Source organism: Protopterus annectens, chromosome 5.part1 (genome assembly GCF_019279795.1).
Source record: "Protopterus annectens isolate FY-2018-M chromosome 5.part1, PAN1.0, whole genome shotgun sequence".
Classification (NCBI taxonomy): Eukaryota; Metazoa; Chordata; order Ceratodontiformes; family Protopteridae; genus Protopterus; species Protopterus annectens.
In genome coordinates, this window is record NC_056736.1 from 90,588,633 (window position 1) to 90,614,109 (window position 25,477).

General features: G+C 39.5%; 1 protein-coding gene across 1 annotated transcript in view; it reads right to left on the bottom strand.

Moving 5' to 3' along the window:
* MYCBP2 (MYC binding protein 2) overlaps nt 1-25,477 on the bottom strand; it is a gene marked incomplete in the record, with an annotated part of 5,088,083 nt that overhangs the window by 3,553,206 nt on the left and 1,509,400 nt on the right. Inside the window, 1 exon segment of the mRNA XM_044072904.1 lies at nt 12,476-12,595. Coding sequence (XP_043928839.1) covers nt 12,476-12,595 — 120 coding nt within the window.

Consider the following 25,477-nt stretch of genomic DNA (forward strand, 5'->3'; position numbering starts at 1 on the left):
TGATGGAACAGGTTATTAACAATGTTATGCTGTTTGAACATGTTGTGCTTACAGAAAGGGGTGGCTATGGACACGTTGAGTGCCAATAGTTATGCCAATCTAGTGATGACCTAATGGGAAAGTAACAACATAAGCAATGGGCCTTGGAAGCAGATAATATTTTATAAGCGTTTCGTTGATGACCTCTTCCTGTTATGCAATGGGAATCAAGAAGATATGGATAGATTTTATCATAAGGTCAAGACCAATACATCATTTTTGAAGTTTGAAATCAAGGTCTCAGATACTGATGTAGATTTTCTTGGTGTTAAGGTATTTAAAACAAGTGAAGGCGAGTTCTCCTCTAAACTACACTGAAAAGAATATCATAGGAATACAATTTTACATCGAAGTTTGCACCCTAGACATATATTTAAAAATGTGGTTAAGGGGCAGACTAAGAGCCGCCAGGTTAACAGCAGAGGAGGAGGATTTTGAACATGAAGTATATAACCCTAAGACAAAGGTCTGGGGAGAGAGGGTATACAGCCTGTGTTACTAGCGATTTGATAAATGAGAGTGTGAAGTTGAGTACCACTGGTAAGCCCTATTTTTTTGAACAGGGAAAGGGAAGATAGCATAACCCCAAAAGGGAAAAAGAAAGTTGTGAAGGTACCCACCCAGTATTCAAGTAATATGGTTCTGATAACATGAGTTATCAAGAAATATTGGCCCATCCTCACACATGATGCTAGGATAAGAGATACAGTGGGAGAAAAACCCATTTTTTTGTTTAAAAAGACATCTATATTATCCTATAAAAACCAAGACGACTTTAAATATTAATATCGATACTGATACGGGCACGCTACCATGTACGAAATGCAGTCAATGTGGTTTTATAGACACAAGTAATAAATTTAAACATGAAAATATTGTAGCCACGGAGTACCAATAAGTGCTCCAACACCAAAAATATGCAAATGCAAAGTTAATAGTACCACAATAGCTGCTCCTTGTACAATGAACCAAAACTATTACTCACACAGTTATGGAAAAGCTTCCACTAAATCCTTAATAACACTGTGCAGTTATTTGTTGTAAATGACCAGAAATACTGTTCACAGGAAGATTACCACTCGATTCTGCTTCAAAACATTATCGTTAGTTCCACTGGAATGCCAAACAGCTGCTGGTAACAACGTACTTCCATTCCAAAACGCCAGCCACAGATTGTTAAATAAGACAAATGGTTTTATTAAACATAAAACGCTGACAAAACTGAATGGACCACTGCTTGTTTAAGCTGAGTAGAACTTCAAAACGCTTAAAGAACGCTAAAATTGTGGTCCAAATAGAAATTAATACATAAACAGAAATCGCAACGGACTGAATTAACGGTCGGTTAAGCACTTTCACCCACTGCTTATGGGCTTCTTCAGAACACCGGTAAAATCAAGTGTCTGTCTTTTAAAACTTTAAAGGCGCCAAAACAATGAACACCATCTCAAAATTTAAAGAAACAATATACATATTGTCAAATCATAACACTATTCAAATTCCAGCTACCCAAGCAATATTGAACAACATTATTAACTTAAAACTTTATGAATAATCAATAAACAATCTTGTATTGATTGTGAAATATTAATTGTAATATTGAAAAATAAAAAGTTAAAATATCTCATTAATTAGCTGTATGAGCATACATGTCCATTTAACACCCTTATAAAATACCCTTATATATAATCAACTAGTGATATACAAAACCTAACCAAAGGCTGCCTAACTACACTACTACTCCTAAAATGTTTCTAATTGTGTACTACCTAACTCCACTGTATATTGTTGCAAATTATTGTGTAATTATATGAAAAAACTGTGTATAAAAAAATTATATATAAAAATTTTTTGTATAAAAAATTTTTTATATAAAAAAATTTTGTGTGTGAACCATACCTCAAGAAGGATGTTACCGTGTATATTGTAGTCTACATATTGGCCTCCAGAACAGCCTTCATAGAAATGCTGTCATTAAGTCCCGGAGGTGTGGTGGCATCTGTATACAGCTGCCACCTTACTTCACGATAATTTAAAAGTTGTTTGACATCTCTACCTCTGGGATCTGTCCTAACAATGTCTAATAAGGCAAATTTGAATTGATGTTTGGGGCCATTAGTTTCAATGTGCTTATACAAAGCACTTTTCAAATCCTTCCTTCTAATATTGTAAGTGTGTTCATATATGCGTTTTTTTAAGCTTCTTTCCGTTTTTCCAACATAGTAACTTGGACACTCTTGACAGACAGCTATATACACAACCATCTTCGAGTTACAATTCCCCTTAATTAATCTAATTTTTGGTCTAAACATATTATGCAAAATGATTTCCTTTTTATCAAATATATAACAACATTGACTGCAAGATCCACATTTAATGGTATGTTGATTTGTACCTTTTATATTTGCTTCTCTTGATGTACTGTTTTTCTCTAAATATCTCTTGATATTGGCTCCCATCTTGTATACTACTCCAGGTTTGTCTCCTAATATTTTTCTTATGGTTACATCACTGGATAAAATATACCAATAGTTGTTAATGATTTGTATCACGTCATCTGATCTCGGACTGTATAAGATTATTAATGCTCTTTGATGGTGCCCTTCAAATTTGTCACTCAATAGCTGTTTACCATAAAGTCCATTAACTACGTTTACTTCATTACCTAAACCTAGCAAGGGTTTATAAGTTGTACCCCATAGACCTAATACATATTTGTCTACCCCATCCAATAATTTCTGGGGATACCCTCTCTCATAAAACATAGTATGAATGTATCTTATTTCATCCAATAAAGTACCATACTCGGATGTCATTCTCATAGCCCTTATGCATTGACCCTTATATATGTTCTGTTTTAACTTCTTAGGATGACAATTCCCATATGCCAAATAATCATTGGAAAATGTTTCCTTTCTGTATATTTTCGATTGTAGTGTACCCATTTGTGAATATACTAATGTATCAAGATAAGCCATACCATCCTTATTATATGAATGAGTACATTTTAAATAATCACGACTTGTATTTAAAAACTGGATGAAATCTAATAATTTCTCCTCACAAGAATTCCAGATAATATAAATATCGTCCAGAAATCTCACACAGTGGACAATATGTTGGAAGAAAACACTTGGGAAAAGAATGTTGTCTTCCCAATCAAGCATGACCAGGTTGGCGTAGATAGGAGCACAAGCTGCTCCCATAGCAACCCCCCTGGTCTGCCTGAAATGTTCCCCTTCATAGTATATAAAGTTGTTGTCCAAAACTATGTCTAACATTTCAATGATTAAACTGACCTCATTCCATGTTATACCTGCATGTTTTCTGATACTGTTTCCAAATGCCTCAAGACCAGCAGTTTTAGGAATGCAAGAAAAAAGGTCAATTACATCTATTGTTACAAACATATATCCCTCGCTCCATTTCTGTGCAGGAAAATACCTCAAGAATTCCCACGAATCTTTAACAAGATGGAGTATATAGGGTATATACATGTTTCAATTTGAAGTCAGTATGTTTGCCTATAGGAAATATTTTAGATTTACTCCCAAAAATAATAGGCCAAAATGGGGGATCAGATATGTTTTTATGAATTTTCGGAATCCCTACCATTGTGGCTAATCTAGGACACTCCACCTTTAAAAATTTGTAAGCGTCTTTGTCAATCCTACCATCTATAAAAACCTCTTCTATATAGCTGTCTATTCTCCGATAAGCTATATTAATCTCATTCAAAGAAGTAGGTTCATAATTCCCTGATCCATATAATATATTGTTTATCTTGTTTATATACTCAAAATTGTCGTATATAACTACCCCTCCACCTTTATCTGGTTTCATTACCCTTATACTGTTGTTATTTTGCAAATTTCTGAGTAAATCTCTTTCCTCTTGGGTCAAATTGCAGTCTATGTGTAAATGTTTATATTCTTTATACATCTTATAAATATCTCTGGACACCACTTTCTCATATGTCTCAATAATGGGGAATTGTACTGGTACGAGTGTACTCTGAACCTTTAAACCAGTGTCCTTGGTATGGTCAACCACTTTTCTATCCTTATTGTGTGTATTGTTGAACATAATAGCCAAATTCATCTTCCTGGTAAACTTCTTTATTTCCACTAAACAGTCTACCAAATTGAAGTTGGGTGTAGGAATAAACTTCATTCCTTTCATTAAAAGAGAAAAATGTTCCTGACAAATCTTAATATGAGCATGATTGTATATATTAAAACCATTACATGTGTGGGTCACTCCTGTAACCGTAATAGTCTTATTGCCAGGTGTATGTCTAGGAATATCCCCATACTTTTCCCTCACCATCTGCGATTTTCCCATTGCTTCTGTTTGTTTTTGTCTTTCTGATAAAAGTTCCTCCCTGGATACCTATATGGTTCCCCCTGTTGAGTCTGTTCCTTCCAAAAATGTGAGTTGCAAATACTTCGTTGGTTGTAAACCCCATCGTAATTAGGTTCTTTCCTATTGGTCTCCTCTAGATCCAAATGTTTCTCATTCTTCTTACCCCAATAATACACTCTTCCCTGTTTGTAATGTTCAACATCACTATTGATCTTATTTTGTTTTTTCTCACAAAGTGCAAATCAGTTTCTCAGCTAAGTGATATTGTTTGTTATACAAACTTTCCCACTCAGTGAAATGTAGATCAGTAGTAATTCTCATGTTGAGATCTTCTGTTTCTTATACAAGTCTGCCTAATTTCTCATCATTGTGTTTAATAATTAGTAACAAATTTCTTTCCGCATTCGTCAATATGAAACATTGGGGACATTAAAGGATATGATATTTTCATTGGGGAGAAAATTGAAAAACATTAATAGTATTAAGATAGACAATGCATATTTACAAAAATGTATATCTATGAAAGTTGTTCCTAAAGGATTAAGGTTTTTCAAACAATCCATGGGTTTAACACTCAATGACAGAGTTATTAATGAATTTAATCAGTTTTTTGACGAATGTGGAAAGAAATTTATGTTACTAATTATTAAACACAATGATGAGAAATTAGGCAGACTTATACAAGAAACAGAAGATCTCAACATGAGAATTACTACTGATCTACATTTCACTGAGTGGGAAAGTTTGTATAACAAACAATATCACTTAGCTGAGAAACTGATTCGCACTTTAAGTGAGAACAAACAAAATAAGCTCAATAGGGATGTTGAACATTACAAACAGGGAAGAGTGTATTATTGGGGTAGGAAGAATGAGAAACATTTGGATCTAGAGGAGACCAATAGGAAAGAACCTAATTATGATGGGGTTTACAACCAATAAAGTATTTACAACTCACATTTTTGGAAGGAACAGGTGCAACAGGGGGAACCATACAGGTATCCAGGGAGGAACTTTCATCAGAAAGACAAAAACAAACAGAAGCAATGGGAAAATCGCAGATGGTGAGGGAAAAGTATGGGGATATTCCTAGACATACACCTGGCAATAAGACTATTACGGTTACAGGAGTGACCCACACATGTAATGGTTTTAATATATACAATCATGCTCATATTAAGATTTGTCAGGAACGTTTTTCCCTTTTAATGAAAGGAATGAAGTTTATTCCGACACCCAACTTCAATTTGGTAGACTGTTGAGTGGAAATAAAGATGTTTACCAGGAAGATGAATTTGGCCATTATGTTCAACAATACACACAATAAGGATAGAAAAGTGGTTGACCATACTAAGGACACTGGTTTAAAGGTTCTGAGTACACTCGTACCAGTACAATTCCCCATTATTGAGACATATGAGAAAGTGGTGTCCAGAGATATTTATAAGATGTATAAAGAATATAAACATTTACACAAACTGCAATTTGACCCAAGAGGAAAGAGATTTACTCAGAAATTTGCAAAATAACAACAGCATAAGGGTAATGAAACCAGGTAAAGGCGGAGGGGTAGTTGTATATGACAATTTTGATTATATAAATAAGATACACAATATATTATATGGATCAGGGAATTATGAACCTACCACTTTGAATGAGATTACTATAGCTCATCGGAGAATAGACTGCTATATAGATGAGTTTTTTATATTTGGTAGGATTGACAAAGACACTTACAAATTTTTAAAGGTGGAGTGTCCTAGATTAGCCACAATGGTAGGGATTCCGAAAATTCATAAAAACATATCTGATCCCCCATTTCGGCCTATTATTTATGGGAGTAAATCTAAAACATTTCCTATAGGCAAATATATTGACTTCAAATTGAAACATGTATATACCTATATACCCCATCTTGTTAAACATTCGTGGGAATTCTTGTGGTATTTTCCTACACAGAAATGGAGTGAGGGATATATGTTTGTAAGAATAGATGTAATTGACCTTTTTTCTTGCATTCCTAAAACTGCTGGTCTTGAGGCATTTGGAAACAGTATCAGAAAACATGCAGGTATAACATGGAATGAGGTCAGTTTAATCACTGAAATGTTAGACATAGTTTTGGACAACAACTTTATATACAATGAAGGGGAACATTTCCGGTAGACCAGGGGGGTTGCTATGGGAGCAGCTTGTGCTCCTATCTACGCCAACCTGGTCATGCTTGATTGGGAAGACAACATTCTTTTCCCAAGTGTTTTCTTCCAACATATTGTCCACTATGTGAGATTTCTGGATGATATTTATATTATCTGGAATTCTTGTGAGGAGAAATTATTAGATTTCATCCAGTTTTTAAATACAAGTAGTGATTATTTAAAATTTACTCATTCATATAATAAGGATGGTATGGCTTATCTTGATACATTAGTATATTCACAAATGGGTACACTACAATCGAAAATATACAGAAAGGAAACACTTTCCAATGATTATTTGGCATATGGGAGTTGTCATCCTAAGAAGTTAAAACAGAACACACATAAGGGTCAATGCATAAGGGCTATGAGAATGACATCCGAGTATGGTACTTTATTGGATGAAATAAGATACATTCATACTATGTTTTATGAGAGAGGGTATCCCCAGAAATTATTGAATGGGGTAGACAAATATGTATTAGGTCTATGGGGTACAACTTATAAACCCTTGCTAGGTTTAGGTAATGAAGTAAACCTAGTTAATGGACTTTATGGTAAACAGCTATTGAGTGACAAATTTGAAGGGCACCATCAAAGAGCATTAATAATCTTATACAGTCCGAGATCAGATGACGTGATACAAATCATTAACAACTATTGGTATATTTTATCCAGTGATGAAACCATAAGAAAAATATTAGGAGACAAACCTGGAGTAGTATACAAGATGGGAGCCAATATCAAGAGATATTTAGAGAAAAACAGTACATCAAGAGAAGCAAATATAAAAGGTACAAATCAACATACCACTAAATGTGGATCTTGCAGTCAATGTTGTTATATATTTGATAAAAAGGAAATAATTTTGTATAATATGTTTAGACCAAAAACTAGATTAATTAAGGGGAATTGTAACTCGAAGATGGTTGTGTATATAGCTGTCTGTCAAGAGTGTCCAAGTTACTATGTCAGAAAAACGGAAAGAAGCTTAAAAAAACGCATATATGAACACACTTACAATATTAGAAGGAAGGATTTGAAAAGTGCTTAAGCACATTGAAACTAATGGCCCCAAACATCAATTCAAATTTGCCTCATTAGACATTGTTAGGACAGATCCAGAGGTAGAGATGTCAAACAACTTTTAAATTATCGTGAAGTAAGGTGGCAGCTATATACAGATGCCACCACACCTCCGGGACTTAATGACAGCATTTCTATGAAGGCTATTCTGGAGGCCAGTATGTAGAATACAATATACATGGTAACATCCTTCTTGAGGTATGGTTCACACAAAAAAATTTTTTATACAAAAAATTTTTATATATAATTTTTTTATATACATTTTTTAATACACAATTTTTTCATATAATTACACAATAATTTGCAACAATATACAGTGGAGTTAGGTAGTACACAATTAGAAACATTTTAGGAGTAGTAGTGTAGTTAGGCAGCCTTTGGTTAGGTTTTGTAATATCACTAGTTGATTATATATAAGGGTATTTTATAAGGGTGTTAAATGGACATGTATGCTCATACAGCTAATTAACGAGATATTTTAACTTTTTATTTTTCAATATTACAATTAATATTTCACAATCAATACAAGATTGTTTTTTATTGATTATTCATAAAGTTTTAAGTTAATAATGTTGTTCAATATTGCTTGGGTAGCTGGAATTTGAATAGTGTTATGATTTGACAATATGTATACTGTTTCTTTAAATTTTGAGATGGTGTTCATTGTTTTGGCACCTTTAAAGTTTTAAAAGACGGACTCTTGATTTTACTGGTGTTCTGAAGAAGCCCATAAGCAATGGGTGAAAGCGCTTAACCGACCGTTAATTCAGTCCGTTGCAATTTCTGTTTATGTATTAATTTCTATTTGGACCACAATTTTAGTGTTCTTTAAGCGTTTTGAAGTTCTACTCAGCTTAAACACACAGTGGTCCATTCAGTTTTGTCAGCGTTTTATGTTTAATAAAACCATTTGTCTTACTTAACAATCTGTGGCTGGCGTTTTGGAATGGAAGTACGTTGTTACCAGCAGCTGTTTGGCATTCCAATGGAACTAACGATAATGTTTTAAAGCAGAATCGAGTGGTCATCTTCCTGTGAGCAGTATTTCTGGTCGTTTACAACAAATAACTGCACAGTGTTATTAAGGATTTAGCGGAAGCTTTTCCATAACTGTGTGAGTAATAGTTGTGGTTCATTGTACAAGGAGCAGCTATTGTGGTACTATTAACTTTGCGTTTGCACATTTTTGGTGTTGGAGCACTTATTGGTACTCCGTGGCTACAATAATTTCAAGTTTTCACATTGAATATCATTAATAAATTTAAACATCCTGATACTGGGAGAGAGGTAGAGTTCAATGTTACAGCTAATTGCAATAGCAGGAATATAGTTTATTTAGCAGTGTGTAATGTCTGCTCCAGTTTCTATGTAGGAAAAACAAATACAGAACTGAGGTTTAGGATACATGAACACCTGTTGAATATTAAGAACCAAAACCTAACGAATGCATTGGGTAAGCATGTGCTTAATGAAGGATCTGAGCACACATTTAGGTTCCTAATCATGGAAGTAGTAAGAGAGAATGAGAGCAGAGGAGATTTTATAAATAGGATAGACACCTCTGAAACACGTTGGATTACAAGACTTAAAGCAAACGGGCAAGGGCTTAAATGATAGGATCCCGTTAAAGCCTGTTTTGCAAAATAGGTCTTTGCATCAATACTGCAGGTATCAGTAATGCAAGTAATGTGTCCCTCAAAAATATATGTTATTATTTTTGTTTTTATATAGTTGTGTCCATGTATGTATTTATTGTTTAGATTTTTTTTACATACTTTTTATGAAGTATGGTTATATATGGATATTTCGGAGTTTGTGTGTTTTCATGTGTGTATATGCAGGATGTTAGTGAATGGTGTTTTTAAATGATGTGATAGAAAACACTATCTTTTTAAAGTTTCTGTATGATGGTAATTGGCTAATTATGCAATTGTGATGATAGGTTGGTTTGAAAAGATTGTAGCATACAAGGTTTTGATGCTAGAATGTTGATAAAAGTTCTGATGAAGTGGTGTGTGATACACCATGAAAGCGCTTACCATACAATAAAGTTCTCTTTTTGATTGGTATTTGTGGCTTCCGTACACTTTGGTTGGATCGTTGGATGTTTTTGTGGTCTGACAACAGGAGTTTTGTTGACATGAAGTTGTAGACTGTTTCCTAAAGACATGTCTTAAGCAAACATTCAGAAAGCTCCATAGGCTTGCCCAAAGTACTCCCAACCAAATGGTACTGGAATGGACAGGTAAGATTATTAATTACAGGCCCAAAACCAAAAGTGGGAGAGCAGTTTTATCTCTCTTTTTCTTACTAGATACTTCTAAAACTGTAGACTCCTCCCCATTGGTGGAATGGTAAAATGGTGCGGTCTTCTGAACATATGCGGGGCTAAAAAGATCACAAAGGAATTAGGAATGGGATGCTCTGTAATCTTCTGTATACACTCAGCAGAAGGCTTACAGGAAGCATCTGCCTTACTTGGGACTGAAAGGGAAATGTCAGAATATCCACACACTTCTTGTGTGGATGACATCACAAATGACTCACTTAAATGGGAAGGACACCCCAGGGCTCACCAGGGTCCTTCCCTAGAAAGTCTACAATGGGCTGAAAAAAAGGAACAGGGGTCTGGAGGGAAGTCCAAGTTGATCCTCGTAGGCCTGACAGACCTTGAAATGGAAGATAATCCACAGGAGAGGCAAAGAGAGTGGTGAACTCTTTCTCCATCTCAGAAAAAGTGGTAGTTATCCTTCAACTCAATGTAAGAACCAGATTGTGAGGGACTAAAATGCCACCTACTACCTCATGTGACAATGCTCACATGCAATACAAAGAAAAAAAAAACTTGCATGTAACAGGCTGGTGATGGGTTACACAGCACCAAGAACCACAACTTGATTGTATGTAGCCACAGCAGTATGCAATGGGGTATATGCCTTGTGTCAGATACAGCACAGACTTCAAATTAAACTCCATAATGGGACATTCTCTCATCCTTGCCTCAGATTATCACCACATATCTAACATCTGCTTGTGGTCTAGTACCAAAGACACAACCTTGGACATGGGATGAAATGTAATAAAGAAACCTCTAAAACCTGGAAATTTGCCAGCCCACCAAGGCTGGAGGAGCTGCCCCAGGACAAGACTTCTTAGTCTTGAATACTACTGCTCTGCTCAGTGACCAGATAACAATAGATAAAGCTGGTTGACTATGGCCTCCATAAGAAGCCTGAGATTCATCCCAAAGGGTGAAAGTTTAGTGTGCATCCCCACAATACCCTCCATCTCCACTGAAGCAGAGAGTGGCAAGTATGCCACCTTCAGAAGCCAATAATGAGCTCACTACTGGCAAAGACAGGTTGCACACCTGACAAAACATGAGAAAGGTCAGACTTTGAACTGCTTTCCAAGTGCAAAATTAGCACATTCTTTCTTGAAAAGCAGGATAACAATTTATTATTAAAAGCTAGAATTAACCACCTGCACTTATAGCAGCTATCAATTTTGTGGTCTTCCTTAACAGCCCAATATACTACAGGCAATCTCAAAGCTGGTATTGACTGGCAATATGATAACAAAAAAATTCTATTTCTGATTTTTAGGCATTTTTTTTATGCTTATTGGCTTTTAAAAGCTGGTATTGCATTTGTAGTTAAACATGAGTGTTGTAGCACTTAGATCATTGTATAAACTCTTGCAACTGTTTGCTAGAGTTGCATAGTAAGAGTTCTCGCTCTCACCTTTTTTTTTTTTTTTTTTTTTTTTTTTAACTGAAATCTGAGCAATTTAACACCCCATGCAAGGTATAAACGGTTGCAACTGCTTGTTATAAATGCAGCAGTTTGTAACAGTTTTAAATAGTTTCCTTTTTAACTTAAAACCATAGTGTTGTAGCACTGTGCACAGTGCAAACTATTGCAACTGCTTTTCACATTTGTAACAAGCAATTTGGTACAGTTTCAATCTAAATTTTTTTAACATGTTAAATCTGAGGAAGGAAGGCTGGGGCAGGGCACAGAAATGGAATCAGACTGGCTAATGCATTTCAGGAGCCCCAGGTACCTGATCACGTAATTTTTTTTTTTAACTTGCCCTTCAGCTGAGGAGGGGTGGGGGTGGGATTCATATACAGGACCTGGCTGGAAAATGCATTTTAGGAGCACCAGCCACTACATAGCAGAACTTATTTATTTAGTTTTTGTTTTTCAAATGAAGAGCTGAGGAAGCAGCGAGGCAGAACAGACATTAGCTCAAGGTACTACATGAGCTAGCTACACCTCTGATTTTATTCCAAAGTAGATTCCACTAATGGAGACCATGACTAGTCCCAGTTGAGTAATGCATGAGGTTTGACTCTGCCGTACAGATGAACTGCAATGCTGCTAAATGGTATTGACATAGAAAGCAATTTATTTTGAGTCTAAAAGCTTGCCAGGAATTAATACACAAAACATCTGTATTCTATCCAAGTTATAGACTATATCCACCTAAATGCTCAGCTCTTGCCTCCCACTGTTCAGCAATAACAAACTATCAAACAGCTTATCTAGCTAGAACAGGAGCCCCCCCACACACAAACACACACACAATGATGTGGGGTTTTACACCAGTAAGACAGGGACAATGAAAGCTTCAACAGAACAACAGGAAGAACTAGAAGTTCAGGGATGGAAGGAGAAACAACAAAAAGTATATTTGAATGTAAAACAACAAGAAAAAAATCCACAGCACAGAAAAACCCAGAGCAATAAAGTAGGTTGTGCACATCTTAAGCTGGTACCAACCTGAATGATGAAATCCACAGCTGACCTGAACAGCTCTAAGTTCACAATCAAATCGGACACTACCGGGAGGGTATGTTGTGATTTTGCTAGCATCCTTCTCTCCTCGTTCTCCGCTCCCTTCTGCAAAATTTAGAAGTAAAGATTATCTACTATCAAATTTCTCACAAACTAAATATGCCTATGCAAAATTCACACAAACAGGAAAGGTTAAACAGTCTGCAAGAGTTTTGACAGCAAGTCAGCAGAGGAAAAAACATTACCAAAGCGAATAACAAGAAGGCAGAAAAAGGATATGTATTTCAGTGAGAATTGTCACATTTGCTATAAAATGGTATAGTTGCGCAAGTCCTACTTACCTGTAACAGTACATGTTCGAATTTCACACTGCCTAAACAGCATATAGGTCTCTCCCCTGCAATAACTCACATAAGCAGCTTTCCAGAATACCCTTCTCTGACCCCTGTGATAGGAGATTGGCTAAGCCCCTTCCATCAAGGGAAGTCCTGTCACAGAAAGTCAGTCAGTTATTCAGGCTTTTAATACTATATAGGAAAACAAACGAGAAGAATCAGAAGGAAGAATTCCCTGAAACTAACCAATTAACAGAAACAAAATACAAATACAAGAATGATGCCACAATACAGAGATAAGATGATCAGCTTTAACAATTGGCTTAAACTCTGGTGTCATTCAAAGGGGATCCAATGTCTGTCTGCCTGGGATGACATGCTGGACAAGCCACGCTGCTTCGCAAGGGATGGCTTGCACCTGTCACCCCTGGGATTCCGGATATTGGCAAAGGCTCTTGCCACCCCCATAGTGCCTTTTTTAGGCAAGGCTCAAATTCTAAACCTACCACCCTAGAACACAAAAAGGAAAAAACTAAGGGTAATGCTGCTCAATGCCAGAAGTCTAAATCTCAAAATGCACGCACTCGAGGCCCTTCTCAGTATGGAGAACATCGATGTCTGTGCAGTGACAGAAACCTGGTTCAAGGCTCCTGAGAGCACCCCAGCACTATCAGGTTTTACCTCTTATCATGCGTACCGCCCCAAAATCCGGACAATACCAAGAAAGGAGGGGGTATCCATATTCATCAAGGACACCCACACCTCAAGACTGGTGGCAATGCACGATGCATCGGAGACCATCCAGGTGCAATTAACCATAGGCAAGACTGCTCTGCAAATTGTAGCATGTTACAGGCCACCCTCACAAACTCAGGAACCTCACATGGCCTTCCTGAAAACACTAGAGGGATAAATGTATCACCAAACACCATCATACTAGGTGACTTCAATTACCCTAATATAGACTGGAAACACTACTCAAGCCCAAACACCCTAGCCCAAAAGTTCCTGGAATTCATAAACTCAAATGCCATGGAACAACTAGTCACCATCCCCACAAGAGGAGAAAACATACTTGATCTCATCATCACGAACATGGGAGCACAATGTTCAACACCGAAGTATACCCCTCACTGGTGAGATCAGATCACAAACTAATCTCGCTGGAGGTCCTCATCCCACCCCACCTGAAATAAAAAGACCACAGTAAAGAACTTCTCGAAAGCCGACTTCACACTTCTAAAGACTAGTGTGGTCTCCTTTAAGGCCCCGAGCGGCAGAAAACAGTACTCAAGCCGCTGAATCACTTACAAATGCCTTCTACCAGCACCTGCAGGACTGCATGGATAAGGCAATCCCAAGCAAAACAAAGACTCTTTGTACCAAAGGCAAGCGTCCAGTCTGGTGGACCCCAGCCATAAACAAACTCTACAACAAAAGGAGGAAGCTACTACAAGATAGAGCAAAATCCTTAAAAGGTAAGACACCCTTGATCACTATAAGTAAAAACTAAGAGCTCTCATAAAATCATCCAAAGCAAATTTTGAGAGAAAAATAGCTAAAGACTCAAAAGACAATCATAAGGCCTTCTTTAGCTATGTTAGAAACCTGGGAGGAAACTCCCAGATATGCTCAGAACTAGTTCAAAATGATGTGAAGATTACTGATCCTACAGACATTGCCAACATACTGGCTGACAGGTTCAGTGCAAACTTCTCCCCTCCCCAAAGGAGAGATATCTATACCAAGCGATTGCAGCCCCCAAACATCTCCAACGCCCAAGTGAGAACTGCTCTCTCCAAAGCAAAAACACAGCATCCATGGGACCTGATGGTGTCCCCGGCTGTGTGCTCCACGAACTCAACGAGGAATTAAACCCACAGCTAGGACAGCTGTTTAATCATAGTCTTACCTCTGGATATGTACCCAGGGAGTGGCGCACTGCAACTGTGGTCCCACTTCACAAAGGCGGTGCCTCCACCGACCCTGGAAATTACCGCCCATTAGCTTGACAAGCCTTATCTGCAAAGCCATGGAGAGGATCATAATGGACCTCATAAATAAAGACATAGGAAATTTGCAGACTTTGGATCCATCCCAGTTTGGCTTTGTCAAAGGCAGATCATGCCTTCTAAACTTGGTTGAGTTTTGAAACAGTCACCAAAGCCATTGATGAGGGAAAGGCAGTCCATACAGCCTACCTCGATCTGGCGAAGGCCTTGATACAATACCCCACTCGGGTATCATTGAAAAACTCATCAGCTTAAATGTTAACCCATACATCACAAGATGGGTTGCAAACTGGCTGAGTGACAGAACCCACAGGGTCAGAGTTGCTGGCGCCATGTCAGACTCAAAGCCTGTCACAAGTGGTGTACCACAGGGCTCAGTCCTGGGCCCACTCTTGTTTGGCATCTTCTTCCAAGTACAAGCAAACACAGGAGGGTTATGGCTGACAAAGTTTGCAGATGACTGCAAACTGGCCATAGTAGAAAACACATCTGACACAGATATCCTTCAGAAGGGTCTCACAGAAGCGGATAACTGGTGCCAGAGCCATGGCCTAAAGTTAAATGCCAAAAATGCATAGTCATACCCTTCGGGAAAAACAAGGTTACCCCTAGCTACCAAATAGGTGGCAATCCACTGAGCACAGAAGAAGTTATCAGGGACCTGGGGACCCAGGTTGATAGTAGTCTGTCATTCGACACCCATGTAGCTAAAGTAGTTAGGAAGACCTTCTACATTGCCCACCTTATCATGAAGGGATTCTCATCTAGATCAAGGGAGGTCATAGTCTCCCTATACTCATCACTCATCAGACCAATGATCGAGTACAATGCCCCATTCGGAATGTATCTGACCCGACACTTGCAGCAGCTGGAGAGGCCACAAAAGTTCCTCACCAAAAGGATAAAGGGTCTCAAACATCTGTCCTATGCTGCCCGACTGAAAGAACTCCAGCTCTATTCAGTCGCTTACCGCTTGCTCAGAGGTGACCTTTGCCTAACATACAAGGCCATGTCAAACCCAGATTTGATGAATATGCTTCACCTCAAAAAATCTAGATCCATCAGAGCCACAAGGGCGAGAGACTTAAACCTCGACACGGCTATTAATAGGACGTGCTGGAGGGATAGATTCATCACCCAAAGACTCCCTATGCTGTGGAATAAAATCCCGGTATATGTGAGGCAGAGCACCTCGCTGGCCTTGTTCAAGAGAAATCTTGACCAATGGATGGGAGATCGCAGATATACCCCAGGGATTACCTCAGTGTCACTGCTCGACAGAGGCACAGCAAAATAATGGGTATAGTTCCCCATACTAAAGGGGTGGCGTAAGCCACAAAACTATGGGCTAGGCTTGTAAATGCCCTCGGGCAGATAGCCTAGTATGAACCTATGAACCTATAAACAACCAACACAAGGGTGGATACCATTGAACTGTATACAAAATAAGAGGGGTGGTGGGTGGATGCTGACACTGAGGCAGTGTAAAATTTGAACATCTACTATTACAGGTAAGTAGGACTTGTGTAACTGTACTATGTTCTTCATTCACAATGCCTCAGTGGCATATGGAAGATTCCCAAAGCTTACCCTATCTGGGAGGAGGAAAGATAAGGATACAAGGGCTCCTGTAGAATGATTCCTGCAAAACCTGCTCTGGAATTTGAGAAAGAATTCAGTTTGTAGTGCTTTGTACAGGTATGAATGAAGAACCAGGCTGCTGCCTCTAGAATGCTTCTAGAGTCCACTCCTTTTCAATATGCCATCAATGAGGATAAGGCTCTAGTGAAATGTTCCTTATCCTTGCCTGAAATAGATTTACCATGGTGGGTGAAACAAAAACAGGCAGCACAGGACAATCAATGAGCAATCATTTGCTTAGAGACAGGCTGCCCCTTCTTAGATTGACCCTTCTTAGACCCAGATTAGGAAATAAACCACTGTTCAGCTTTCCTGAGGGCTTAGTTCTGTCATGGTAGTACTTGAGCTGCTTGTGCATATCCAATGTATGAAGACTCTTATCTCCTTTATTTTTTGGCTGTGGAAAGTAAACTTGGAAATGAATGGCTAGATTCAGGGGAAATTCAGAAAAAAAATGTTAGCAGGAAAGAAGGATTAGTGGCAAAGCAGCTCTGACCTTGTGGAAAATCGGATACGTTTTATCTTGTGAGGGTCCATCCAGGACCTGCTTAGTCTATCTGCCACTGTTTTCTGTTCTGACAGGATATATCTGCATTTTTTTTTCAAATAATACAGTATTTAAATTGATTTAACTATGTTGCATGATTATTAACTGAACTGGAAGTTTTGACTCTGCTCTTTAGTTAGTTTTCCCACCTGCCCTCCCTGTTTCTGTTTCGGTGTTAATCTTAGTGGCTTTGAAACTGCCCACCCCTCTTGTAAATTTGTGTTTGGATACTCCTTCTGGGCCCATCTCATTTGCTCACTCAACTGAGTGCAGTGAGATCATATTCTGATTTCAGGCACTCCTACTGTGTACAAAGAGAGCATCTGGGAAAGAGAACAAAAAAAAAATTAAGCTTGTTTCCTGCCTTTCCTGTTAAGTGGTCTAGACTGTTTGTAGGCTTCTGAGCCCCCAAGCCCTTCTGTGTTGGAGGGAAGCCTTCTAGCTTAGTTTTGTTTCTTATAACTAGCCAGTTTTTCTAGTTTCAGCACTCAAATCTGTTTCTTTGAACTTAGCACTTGTTCAGAACTCATTGTAAGCACTACATAAGCTGCAAATTACTACAGCACTCAACTTTCCTCATTTGTCTAGTGGAAAGCAGTTTTTTGTATTTAATAAATAAGCACTTATCCAGGCATTAAAGTAAAAAGAAAAAATCACGCTGCCAGGTAAAGCACTCTCCTTAGACAAACAAAATCAAGCACAAAAAGTATAGAGTGCACCATAAGCTGTATCGATTCCCAAAAATGCTCGATTGAATAATAAAGCTCGAACTTGTAAGATAAAAATCCACTTTATTAAAAGCGAAAACTGCAGAAACTGGTGTGAGCGCTTTCGCGTTGACTCGCAACGCTTCATCAGACATAAAGACATGCTACAAAATGAGTCTTTAAATATACAAGAATAACATGATGTCACATTAACTTAAAAGGGCAATGAAATAAATTGTTTATACAAAAACTTCATGTCATTGAATATATAAAAAACAATAAAATGATGTCACATTAACTTAAAAGAGCAATAAAATAAAATAAATTGTTTATACAAAAACTTCGTGTCAATGCTTGAGGGACCTAGCAGCTAAAAAAGGCTTAATAGTGAGCCTATCATTGAGCCCAAATCTGTGTGCTTGGAGCTTTAAGATCCATTTACTTTCTCTTTCCTCCACTCTGTTCTGTAAGTTACCTAACCTTCCATCTGTGTGAACTAACTCTAAAACCAAAAACTTGAAAATGTGTGTATTGCCAAGCTCAATGGTGTGTTTTGCCAGGGCGTTGAGAGCATTGCCTTTGGTGATAGCATAGATATGTTCCCTGATGCGCTCACGCAACGATCTGGTGGTCATCCCTACGTAAAATTTATGACAGGATTGGCAATCAGCCAGATAAACTAGATTGGTGGACTTGCAAGTAGCATAATGGTTGAATGTGTAAGTTCTTTGTGTGATGGGATGTATATATGTGTGGGTATGAGAGCTGGTAATGTGTCTGCATTGATTGCAGGATTGACAGGCAAAGGTACCCATCTTATGAGTATTGGTTGGTGTGTGATTATAAGTTCTATCATAACATAGAAGTCGATTTAGAGATAGCATGTTCTTATAAGCTACTCTAGGTTGAGTGTCAATGAGGGATCTGATGTTATCATCTATCGTCAGTAGATGCCAATGTTTGCTAAAAATTTTTATAACATGGTCATTTCTGTTGGTATAGGGTATACCAATTCTATTATGAGAAGTTTGTGCTGAGGTCTGATGGCTAATATGAACATCAGATCTGGCATGTCTAAGGGTCAACTCCCAGTGATTTCTTCTGTCTACCTGATGAATCTGGGCATCTTGGGGTAATGCAGCAATTACCTCATGTACACAGACAACCCTCTCCTCCTACCACCCAACACTACAACCTGTGAGAGATTCACTTATATAGCCAAACTGGAAGTAAAGCTCTCTTCACCCAAGACTGGACTAGACAGTCAAGAGGAGAAGGAAAACACTTGCACCACACCACACTCATCACATAGTCCCTCAAAACCTACACCACCAAAACACACACATAGAAACACAAAACACACACCTACATTCACGGAGGCTCTCAATAAAAACCTGCCCAAGCATCAGGGACATCCAAAGCATAAACGCAAGCAAACTCCACCCCCCAACACAACCCAAATGACACATTGCCCACAAACTCAGTGTGCCACTCAACCCACAGCCCATAAGGCATAACAATGTACCCACTACTCTAATCATAGGTGACTCTATAGTCAGGCACACTGATGTTCCACTCACTAGACTAAACAAGGAGAAAGTTACTGTCAGCTGCCTGTCAGGTGTCAGGATCCGCCACATAACGCATGCACTCAGGTCACTCCACAATAAGTACAAACATGACACTGTCATTGTCCATGTTGGTGTGAATGACCTGAGACGTACCTCCCTGGACTACATGAAGAGAGACATAGAGGAGCTCTGATCTTGTATCCCAGGCAGGTATGACCCTAACCCTGAGTAGCATCCTGCCACCACCCAGAATTATACCACAGTACAAGGACAAAATGATTGACCAACAATTGGCTAAGCTTCTGGTGTCATTCTAAGGGGATCCAGTATTTGTCTGCCTGGGACGACATGATCGACAGTCCACGATGCTTTGCCAGAGACGGCCTGCACCTGTCGCCCTTAGGATTCCGGATACTGGCTAAGGCTCTTGCCACCCCTATAGTGCCTTTTTTAGGCAAGGTTCAAATGACAAATTCACCACCGTAACAGGTATAAGCAAGCAAAATCTGAGGGTAATGCTACTCAATGCTAGAAGTCTAAACCTCAAAATGCACTCACTCGAGGTACTCCTTAAAATGGAGAACATTGACATCTGTGCAGTGACAGAGACCTGGTTCAAAGCTCCAGAGAGCACTCCTGCATTACCAGGCATCAATTCATACCACACCTTTCGACCACCTAACCCAGAAAGAAGCACTAAAGGTGGAGGCGTGTCCATATTCATTAAGGAAATCCACACCTCCAGGCTAGTTGCACAGCATAATGCATCCGAGATTATCCAAGTGCAACTAACTCTGGGCAAGACCGCAATCCAAATTGTAGCTTGCTACAGACCCCCCACCATGCCCCAGGATTCACACTCCTCATTTCTTGATACACTGGAAAGTATTAGGGTACAACCCAACACCCTAATAATGGGCGATTTCAACTACCCCACCATTAACTGGGAAAACTACTCATGTACCAACTTCTTTTGCTCAACGATTTCTTGAATTAATAAATTCCAACGCCTTGGATCAACTTATTCACACCCCCACCAGGGGCAGCAATATCCTAGACCTGGTCATTACCAACATGGGAAACCGGTGTTCCACACCAGAGGTCAATTCCTCTTTGGTCAGATCCGACCACAAGCTAATCAGCCTAGACATCCACATCCCACCCCAGTTAGGGAAACCATCGTAAAAAACTTCTCCAAAGCCAACTTCACACTTCTTAAGACAAAAGTGGCAAACTTCATGACACCCATGCAGACGGACAGTAGAGGTATGACTGCCAAATCCTACACAAATGCACTTTATAAGCACTTACACGAGTGCATGGATCATGCTATCCCTAATAGAACCAAGATGTTATCCTCCAAAAAAGGAAGCCATTCTGGTGGTCCTCTGCCATAAACAAACTCTACAACAGAAGAAAGAAACTGTTGCAAAAAAAGTAAAATCCCATGACTGGAGGAACTCCCTGGTCGACCTCAGTAAGAAGCTGAGATCCCTCATAAAATCCTCCAAAGCTAGTTACGAAAACAAAATTGCCACTGACTCTAAAGACAACCACAAAGCATTCTATAGCTATGTCAAGAATCTAAATGGGAACACTCAGATCTGCTCTGAGTTGCAGCACAATGGCACTAAATATACAGAACCAACTGATATTGCCAACATCCTAGCAGATAGGTTCAGTGCTAATTTTACCCCCCTCTCACCCCCTAGAGGGCCCATCTCTATATCGGAAGAATGCAAAGTTCCTATAATCACGGCTGCACAGGTAAAAAACACACTCTCCAAAGCCAAGAACACAGCATCCATGGGACCTGACAATATCCCAGGCTGCGTTCTACACGAACTACAGAATGAACTGGCACCCTTCCCAAGTACCATGTCAATCATAGCCTCACCTCAGGCTTTGTATCCACTGAATGGCGCACCGCGACGGTGATCCCACTCCACAAAGGGGGAGCCACGACAGACCCCGGGATCTACCACCCCATTAGCCTGACGAGCCGGGTCTGCAAGGCCATAGAACGTACCATCGTGGAACTCATAAACAAAGACATTGGTAATCTCCAAACTCTGGACCCTACCCAGTTTGGATTTGTAAAAGGCAGATCATATCTCCTAAACCTGATTGACTTCTTTGAAACAGTCACCAAAGCCATAGATGAGGGTAAAATGGTTCACACAGCTTATCTAGATCTCGCCAAGGCTTTGAACACCATCCCCCACTCTGGAATTATAGATAAGCTCACTAAACTAGGTATAAATCCCTATGTCACAAGATGGGTTGCCAACTGGCTCACGGACAGAACCCACACTGTGAAAGTAGCGGATTCCAAATCCGACATCAGACCAGTGACAAGTGGAGTACCACAGGGTTCAGTCCTGGGTCCTCTCCTGTTTGGTATCTACTTCTCTGAGGTGCAGGCCAACACGGAAGGTCTTTGGCTAACAAAGTTTGCAGATGACTGCAAACTAGGAGCCATAATCGAAACTCCTAACGATGTGAACAAACTACAAAAGGGCCTCACTGAGACAGATACCTGGTGTCAAAGCCATGGCCTGAAGCTCAATGCCAAAAAGTGTATTGTCATCCCCCTTGGTAAAAATTCTGTATCCATGAACTACCACATAGCTGGTAGTCTACTTAATGCCGAAAATGTGATGAGACCTTGGGACACAGGTGGACAGTAGTCTCTCCTTTGATAATCACATCGCCACAGTGGTCAGGAAATCCTTCTACGTGGCTCATCTCATCACAAAAGGATTCTCATCCAGAAAAAAAGAGGTCATTGTTCCCCTCTACTCATCACTCATTAGACCCATTATAGAGTACAACGCCCCTTTTGGTATGTACCTCACAAGACATCTACAACTGGAAAGACCACAGAATTACCTCACAAAGAAGATTACTGGCCTCAAACAGATGCCCTATGCAGACTGTTTCAAAAAACTACAGCTTTCCTCCATCGCATATCGCCTACTCAGGGGCGATCTCTGCCTAACATACAAAGCTATGTCAATCCCACAGCTGCTGGACATGCTCCACTTAAAGAAATCCCAATCCCTCTGAGCTACACGCTCTAGTGACCTAAACCTTGTCACCACAATAAACAGAACATGCTGGAGGGATAGATTCCTGTCCCAAAGACTTCCCATACTCTGGAACAGACTACCTATCTATGTCAAACAGAGCTCCTCATTGGCACTCTTCAAGAAAAATCTTGATGATTGGATGGGAAATGGGAAATTCACCCCGGGGATTACTTCTGTGGCTCTGCTCGACAGGGGCACAGGAAAATAATTCTCTTGGGTGGCGAAAGCCAGGGTACATTTTTTGGCTAGGCTTGTATGGGCCCTACGGCCGATAGCCTAGTACCTACCTATGAACCTATGAGAGCTTGCAGCTAGAACTTGTCTTGCATATGACAGAGCAATAAGCAAAACAATTTTCCAACTGATTGGCCTCAAAGGCGGGTTCAAAGAGAGATTAGGTCAATTTTTCAAAAACACAGATGAAAGGAGGAGGAATTTGCTTCTGAGGGTGTCTCAAGTACAACACTCCTTTCATAAACCATCTTATCACAAAAGCGATGAATGTGGAAATTCCATAGATAGACAAGATGAGATAACCACATGTGTCTTATTGGCTGTATAAGATAAGCCATCATTCAGTAATTCAAAATAAACATTTCAAAACCAAAGGGGTAAACACCATACCAGGGCCCTCTGATATCCGGAAGAAGGGGGAAGGCACCACCTAGAAAACCTCTTTCACTTGAAAACTTAACATTTTCTAGTTGCAGGTTTTCTGACTTCTTCAATACTTACAGCACATCCTCATGGAATAAGTGCCTAAAAAGTATCAAGAAAGAATCATCTAGGCTGTCAGCAGCAATCACTCTAAGTTTTAAGCTGACACAGTGTGAGGTAGATTGTGGTAACTGCCCTTAGCCAATTCCATTAAAAGGGAGAACCAACTTTGCCTGGGCCAAAAGGAAGTCACCACAATAAGCTTTGGTAAATCTTTCTGAATATTCAGAAGTAACTTCGGTATCAGTGGAAAGAGTGAAAATGCATAAAGGAACATACCCATCCAAGGGAACGAGAATGCTTCTATCCTCCAAGCATGTCTGAAAGGTTGTCTCAAACATATTTTTTCCTGTCTGTTTTGAAAGAAAGCATGAAGAACTATTCAAAGTGTTCTCCACATCTGGACCAGATCCAGGCAGACCTCTGCCTGAGTTCCCACTTTTGAGGAATCTTGTGAGGGTCCATCCAGGACCTGCTTAGTCTATCTGCCACGGTTTTCTGTTCTGACAGGATATATGAGGCCTGAAGTGTTAGTAAATGCTGTAGGGCTTGCTCCTAGACCATCATGGCCAACTGACAGAGGGCATATGACCTTGTATCCTCCCTTATTTTTTCCGGTACTACTTAATTGTTGCTTGTGACCAACACAAGGAGACATGGAGACCATAGGGACTGAAGAACTTTTATGGTCTGAACCACGGCTAACATTTCTTTGAAGTTTATGTGCTTTGTAGCATCTGAAGGATCCCATTTGCCTTGCACTAAAACTCCTCTGGAAATTGGCTCCCATCCAAAATCTGACAAGTCCATCTGGGCTGAATAAACTGGGTTCTGGAGGTAGATGGGCAGGTTTGGACTGAGGGATATTTCACAAAATTCAGAACTGGTACCTGGAACTACAAGGACCTGGAACTACAAGGGAAGCATGGGCTTTTTAAGTACCACTGAATCTTTCTCATATGGAGCCTCGCCAGTAGTGTCACAAGGATCTTCCACGAAGCCTAGATTTTTGAGAAATTTTCTTGATGAGGCAGTATCTTAAAAAGAGAAATCCTTGAAAATGTTCTGAACAGTTAGAACTTTGGCTTCTGGTACAAAGGCCATACTTTTGTGTGTGTCCAGCAAAAACCCCGGAAGGACTCTTCTTTGCGAGGGCGTGAGACAGGAATTATGCTGATTCAGCTTGAACTTGGGAGCAACTATAGTGTGATACGCATCCTTCAGATGTAAAGTAACCAATTAACAGTGGTCTGGGAAAAGGGGGAAGACCATCTGCAGGGTAAGCATTTTGAATTTGGGTACTTTACAAATGTATTTAAGAACAATGAATCTACCACTGGTATCCACAACAGCACCTTTTTGGGTAACAAAAAGATTCTAGTGTAAAATCCCTTTCCTTTTTTGTGGTGTAAGAACTAGTGCCGTAAGCCCTGCCTGGAACTTGCGAAGGAGAACCGTCCAAAACAGGTTACATCTGGTCTGGCAGGTGCAGGGGATTTCCTTGAAGGGAGGAGGATTTTCTGACTACTAAGAGTATCCTTACTGAATTATTCTCAGTAACCACTTGTCTGAGATTATTTGTGGCCAGGCTGCTGGGCTGAGTGAAAGCCTGGTGGGAGGAGAAAGAGGAGACGAAGATAGGAGGAAGAGATGGGATGCCCTGAGTCTTGGCACAGTAATTCTTTAGCGGGGGTATCACCTTTTTTGGGTAAAAGAACCCCTTTTATCTAGTTTCGAAGAACTATCCTCCTGCCATTTCCTCTTGGTACCCTGACTCCTGTTAGGCTTGGATTTTTGTTTGTTCTGCCCTTTGAAGCTGAATGCCATGTTAGGGGAGAATATGGGAATAGGAAACATTCTAGATACCCCATACATCAATTTACCTCCAACATTCCATTGTTTGAGAATATGAGTAACAGCAGGACCTGACACAAATTCAGAACTTACACAAGCATTCAAAGGTTATGTAACCAGGTATACCTTCTCAAAACATATGTGGCTGCATTTCTATAAATAGCGTCTGCACCTTCCAAGACACACCTCAAAGCAGAAAAAGATAGAGCAAAGTCATCTAAAGTACAAGTACATTGCAAAATAAATTTCCATATGAAGAAACTGGATTTGAACAAACTAGGAACCCACGACTGACAAACCGCAAGTGAAAATAGATGAAGTGCAGGGTGTTAAATAAAAAGTCCACAGATGAACAACTGGCAAAAATCCAAACTCGTTTATTCCACTCGATTACGTTAAACACTCCCAGTGTTTTTCGTCCCAGGAAATACCGGAACTTCTTCAGACAACAACTTCCTATCATCACAGTGCTTATGTACTAATGCTCTGACGTAATTAATGAGTTAAATTA